Below are 6,000 nucleotides of genomic sequence, written 5' to 3'. Positions count from 1 at the left end.
ACAACACTTCCCCAATGCAGGACCGCCTAGCTCCTTGGCTGGGCCTACTGTCATTGTATCAACCATCTTTCTACGTTTCTCAAGAGGACCCTCTCTCTAACCCCTACGGGTTGAAGGTAGCAGCAGGAAACGATGAACTATGTACAAATCGGGCTTTCGAGGTTTATTGCTGCGATGCTGATGACCGAGACAACTCCGCCGGCAGCAGTGGGCGGGGCCATCCCGCCGGGTACGCGCGGGCACTCGGCGTGGTCACAGGAGATTCTGGGCTCCAATCCGGGGTCTGAGTGGCGACGGTTCTGAATCGCGCAACACCCGAGGTACTGTCCATCCCAGGAGCTGAGCTTTCGGTCTCCACCGCGACAGTGTCCACAGTGCAGGTAGTAGTTTCCACAACAGTACATGTGGGGAGCATCACCGTGGTCTCGGTGACAGTCGTGGTCCGGTCACAAGGGGGCACCCTCACTATGGGGGACGACTTCTCCGCCGGCTTAGTGGATGACATCATGGGGTTGGCCGCTTCCGCACATTCAAGGCAAACCAACCCCTCTCCCCGAAGTGCCGGGTGTAGGTGACCTCGTCCCCCTTGTATAGGTCCCAATCCGGGTGGCCCTCTTTGAGATGGGACTCTACATCCCTTCTGTTCACAAAAACCTTGGAATATAGGTCCGGCTCCTTAATAAAGCCCCATCCTCCGTGGAGCCGGAACTCGACAACGGTGCCCTGCCTGTGCAGGGCCTGGTGGGCGGTTCAGTCTTTGCGGGCCCGCTCCTTCACCTCAAGGTCTCGCCGGAAGTGGGCCTCCCGCTGGGCCTGGCGATGCTTCTCCGACTCCTTCCACCGCTGATCCAGCTGGGTCCGGTACTGCTCCCAGCTAAGGGCCTCGACCCGCTCTCCGTCCTGTGTCTGCACTCCGGGAAACCCCATAATGTTCGACCCCGGGTTCACCCATCGGCACACCGTACGCTCTGCGTAGACCTCGCCTGGCATGGTAAGCGGCGAGATCGGGGCCTTAAGGAAGTGCTCCATGCCCGTGGGTTGGTCCCATTGTGGGAGACGTTGGAGTCTATGGGTCCCGGGGAGAGGGGGCGCTGCGATGGGGCCGATCAACAGGTCCTCCGCCGGCGGGACGGGGTCGGCAGACTCACTGGTCGAGGCGACTTCCTCCCCTGCGGTCGGCTCCGGCGATAGCAGAGGGTCCGGGATCAGGGCTTCCTCCGCCGGCGTCTCTTGGCACGGGGCCTTAGCCTCCAGCCACGACTGGAGCAGCTGCTCCATAAGATCTTCCATCTCACTCTGCAGGAGACCGGTCCCAATGGTGGAGGTTTGGCTGCTGGGCTCGTCCGGGTAGCAGGGGGAGCCCTCCGCTTCAACCCCGCAGTCTGGGTCTGAGCTACTGGCCATGGCGTCCTCCACGTGGGTCGCTTCCTGGTCTCTTTCCCGCTCTCTTCTTCGTGGGTGGTTTCGTTTCTTGTTCCTTTGCCTCCCATTAAGGATCAGGAGGCGGATTTCGCCTCCTGACGGACACGTCCTCACGGTGCAGAAATATTTAGACTGGGCAGCCATGATCGTTCTCGCTCTCCAGTTCTTCTACACCCACTTCCACGCCCTTCTTCTTCTCCTGCGCTCCTCGTGGCGCGGCAATGGCGGCAGTTTTGGCCGGAATCTTGCATCAATAGCAATGCACAGTCCTTGCAGTAAATCACAATTCCAACACGTCTCAATCACAGTTCCAAGGCACACATGACCCAATTCTTCAGGCTTAAGTACGATCCTGTTCGTGACGCCAAGTTGGAGCGCCCCCAGACACAGGGCCACAAGTCACTCGGTACCGGTCCTTTCTGCTCAGTTATGCGGTTGTCACGGTGGCTGGACCCGGTCGTGACCCTGCTAAGGGGCGTCCAATAAAGGTGATAGTACTGTCTGTCCGGGGTTCGTGACGCCACCTGTGGTGTTCGGTCAGGGTGACCGACGCTGCTGTGGGGTCCGCTGGGGTGAGGGAATGGCAGCTGGATGGTGTACCTTCCCACAGGTGAAGTATGTCCCCAGGGCTTCCCAGTAAGGTGGATGGTGATGGTGTGAGGTGCAGGCAATAACGAGGACACAAGGTTGCAGTCTCTTTACCTTTTTACTAAAGGCTTCAATATACTCAGTCCAGAGCACGTTCAACCAGGCTATCAGAGACCGGCCGGTCCGATGGGCACATCCAGAGTTTCCCTCGCAGATGGAAATCGTTGCCTACCAATAGCGCCTGTGTGTTGTAGTCCTACTCTGCTGAGCATTCGGAATAGCCCTCACAACTGCTGTTCTCTTTCGTTCAATCTCTACAGCTTTCTCTCTCTCTCTCGTTCTTTGGTTCCAGATGTTGCTAGTTTCTAAAGTCCCCCAGGTATATTTTGGCTAGGACGCCACCCGTATGACGGGAAGGCTTGGAGGTCTTCCGGGACCCTGGAGACGTCCCTCTCCCAATGTTGCCCCCTATGTCTTCGTAGGTGTAGAAGGTAGACAGCCAACCTATGGTTAACTGCCCAGCGGAATTTGAAGTAAGGCCTGAAGTCAGTTACTCCTACGGTGATCCGGCCACCGACTACGCGCCTCAGTAAGATGTTGCCTTCCTCTCTCGGCACGACTCTTACTGGCTCTCCTTTGTGCTGATCTCGTTTACACTGTTCCACAATATCCTTCCCTTCGTATCTCTTTCTTAGGATACCGCCGCAAGGTGTGCAGGCGCGGTTCCGTTACGTTCTGTTCTGTTCGCTAGGCACCTGCCAGGTTCCCACGCCTGATAGGGACCCCCCTGTGCCTTCTCCCTGCAACACCCCCTGCCACGGGATGTTGCCTGGTTCCAACCCAGTCAGCTTCTGACTAACTTCCTCCCCAGCCCCTAGTTTTACCAGTGTGAGGAGTGGCCCAATAAAGAAAGCCTTTTTCTCCCCCTAGTGGCCGGAGTGTGAAGTGTAATGTGTTCTGGTGATACCTGGTCAGGAGAACTCCTTAGTGCCATCAGACGTACCGCTGATCCCCTTAGTGGCAGAGCGCCATACTGCAACGACCAGGTCTCTGGGGCGCTGCATCAGCTTTTGGACACCTTTTAAGGTGTTTTCTATGTGTTTGTATGTGTTTGTGTTTGCCTGCCATTGATTTCAATGGGGTTCGACGGTGTTCGTCGAGCGTTTGACGAACATTCGTCGAACGCCGCAGTTCGACGAACCGAACTCGAACACTAGGTGGGTGGCTCAACACTATTCCTGTCTTTCCAGCAAACACTGGAGTGATCTGGGTAGTCACAACTCCAGACACTTGATGCACAAGCCGACTAGAGCAGTGCTGGGATCAGCAGAAGATGGCAACTGGTAAGGAAACAGGGAACATACATTAGTGACACTTTTCCAGTGGTAAAATTAAAAAAAAAAACTGGAGTGATACCTTAAACTATTAAAGGAGCACTCCCACTAAGTTTTTATACATGAAATGAATGCATGCATGTGATGTAGTGTGAGTTTATTAGTATACTCTCCGCCTTCACTGGTGTCCAGCGCTGTTCTTCTTTGCTTCTGTGTGACGGCACCGCTCTGCAGACTGTTCAGTTCACGCTGCGCTCTGCGTGACCCGAAAGTGACTTTTACCATGTAAGTCTATGTAGTGTCAGAACGAGGCTCCATAGACTTACATTGTCAAAGTGACTTTGGCTCATGCCTGGAGCATAAAGTGAGCCGGCTAGTCACAACTGCAGTGACATCAATGAGAGGTGAAGCAGAATGGCGCTGGACACAGGAGGGAGCGGCGGTAGGTGAATATATTAATACACTCCCACTACACGCTGTGCACATACACACACATTAAATGAATGAAAAAACTTAGTGGGAGGGATTCTTTAAATCAAAGAACCCTTTTATTAGGATCTATGAAAAAGGTTTATAAACTGGACAAACCTCTTAATCCGAATGTATACATTTGATACAATTGTATACGTAATTTGTAAACTATATACAATTGTATACTATAATTTGTAAAGCGCTGAGGAATATGTTGGCGCTATATAAAATTATTATTATTATAATTGCCCATCAGAGATGTCCTGTGTGACTGACACATACTGTAAGTGTGTATGTCCCCATGCCTGTCTGTACAGTCACTGCCCTGGCTGCAGATGCTAGAAGAGGTGCTGCAGCAGGTGAGTTCCTGCGCATCAGGGCGCATTGTCTCAGCACCTCTTCCCTCCTGCTTCCGGAGGCTATGATTTGCTGCAGATGACATCAGAGTGGATGCTGGAAACAGACTGCCAGCTAATGTGATTCTCCTCCCAGGGTCCCAGCCCAGACTCTCCATATAAAAGGCAGGCAGCCTCCCTCCCAGCTCACTCCCTGTCTGCTCTCAGCTGCTGCACCTCACTGAAGATCACTCACAGGGAGAGGCAGCACATCTGGGGGCACAGTGCAAGGATGGCAACCCTGGTGGAGGCAGGGGCGGACATGGACCCGGCCATCAGCAGCCTGAACCCTTCATCTACCTCCCCTAGCCTGGCTCACAGGTTCCTAGATAATAAATTTTACCTGCTGGTGGTGATTGGAGAAATAGTGACAGAGGACCATTTAAGGTGTGCCATCACCAACATAGAGAGAGGTAAGCACTGACAGCTGGCACTCCCTGGGCACCACAGGTGGCACCAGCTACTCACTGACCTTTGCTTGGCAATGCTGCAGCTCCTGTGTGTCTGCTGCAGATGATGCAGCCCCTGGAATATTGATGACTGATGTCTATCTGATGCTATAGAAACAATGTAACAGGGAAATCGAAATATTGATCTAAAGGGAACAAAGACAATGTCATGCAGCCACTCCCTATAGGGAAAATGTGGTGGGCTGCAGATCTAACAGTTGGCAAGAAAGCAGCCCCTCCTTCTGCTGTCTCATAGAGAGCAAGCAAAGGAGTCTGCAAGGGATGTCTATGAGAAGTCCTGTATATATGTATATAGTGCCTGCATGTAGGAGGCATTACATGGTGCCCCATTGTTATCCCTGCCTGGATCTGCAGTCATTGTGAGTGATCACACACAGATCAGATGATGTTGCATTTATTTCTAGAAAGGGAAACTTTCTGCCTGACCACACTGGTGGGTGTATAAATCCAGATCCAGGGGTCTCTGCACTGCCTGTGCTGTATCTGGGAATTGTACCCCACCCATTGCCAGCAGCTGGAGTGCCGCTGTCTGAGCATACTGATGGCTTTATGCAGGTGTCACATTAGAGGTCAGGGTGTTCTTCATCTGTATAGAATGCTGGATAGAGGAGGATTGTGGAGTAATTTGGGAAAATGCTCATTAATAGATAAGGTCCATGTATGTGTATGTGTGATTATTGCTGACATGTGTCCTGTTATCTTCTATGTGCCTAAATGCATGAAAAGCTGTTTAGCACTAAGATGTCTCCATCCTTAATTTTGGCAAAAAAAACAACAACCAGGTATCAATGACACCGGAAGAGAAGAGGATGCAGGGCCTGATGTTTTTTGTCATTGATTTTCCCATGGATGAGTAGCACAGCAGGCTGTTGCCCTTGCAGCAGAGCTCTGTGGCTGGAGTAATGATGACACTTGCAGAGCGCAGAGATGCCGGCTGGTGGGCGTGGTGCGGTCCGCAGTGCAGTCCCTACGGCAGCAGCAGACGCAGCGCGCAGCGGACAAAGACGGATCGTGCAGCCAGCAGAGGGCCGAGCAGCTGCTGCCTCCGAGTGGGCTGCCTCCGAGTGGGCTGCCTCCGAGTGCTGCTGCCTCCGAGTGGGCTGCCTCCGAGTGCTGCTGCCCCCGAGTGCTGCTGCCTCCGAGTGGGCTGCCTTCGAGTGCTGCTGCCTTCGAGTGCTGCTGCTGCCTCCGAGTGCTGCTGCCTCCAAGTGGGCTGCCTCCGAGTGCTGCTGCCTCCGAGTGCTGCTGCCTCCGAGTGGGCTGCCTCCGAGTGCTGCTGCCTCCGAGTGGGCTGCCTTCGAGTGCTGCTGCCTTCGAGTG

At 53.7% G+C, this 6,000-nt stretch overlaps 1 protein-coding gene across 1 annotated transcript in view; it reads left to right on the top strand.

The window, feature by feature from the left end:
- The first annotated feature begins 4,252 nt into the window (after positions 1-4,252).
- MAP1B (microtubule associated protein 1B) overlaps positions 4,253-6,000 on the top strand; it is a 172,597-nt gene continuing 170,849 nt past the window's right edge. Inside the window, exon 1 of the mRNA XM_069750631.1 lies at positions 4,253-4,623. Within this exon, the coding sequence (XP_069606732.1) occupies positions 4,443-4,623 (181 nt within the window). The 5' untranslated portion in view covers positions 4,253-4,442. The remainder of the gene's footprint in view (positions 4,624-6,000) is intronic.

Source organism: Ranitomeya imitator, chromosome 1 (assembly GCF_032444005.1).
Source record: "Ranitomeya imitator isolate aRanImi1 chromosome 1, aRanImi1.pri, whole genome shotgun sequence".
Taxonomy (NCBI): domain Eukaryota; kingdom Metazoa; phylum Chordata; class Amphibia; order Anura; family Dendrobatidae; genus Ranitomeya; species Ranitomeya imitator.
Note: the sequence above shows the minus strand (reverse complement) of the source record. Positions and strands in the feature narration are given on the sequence as shown.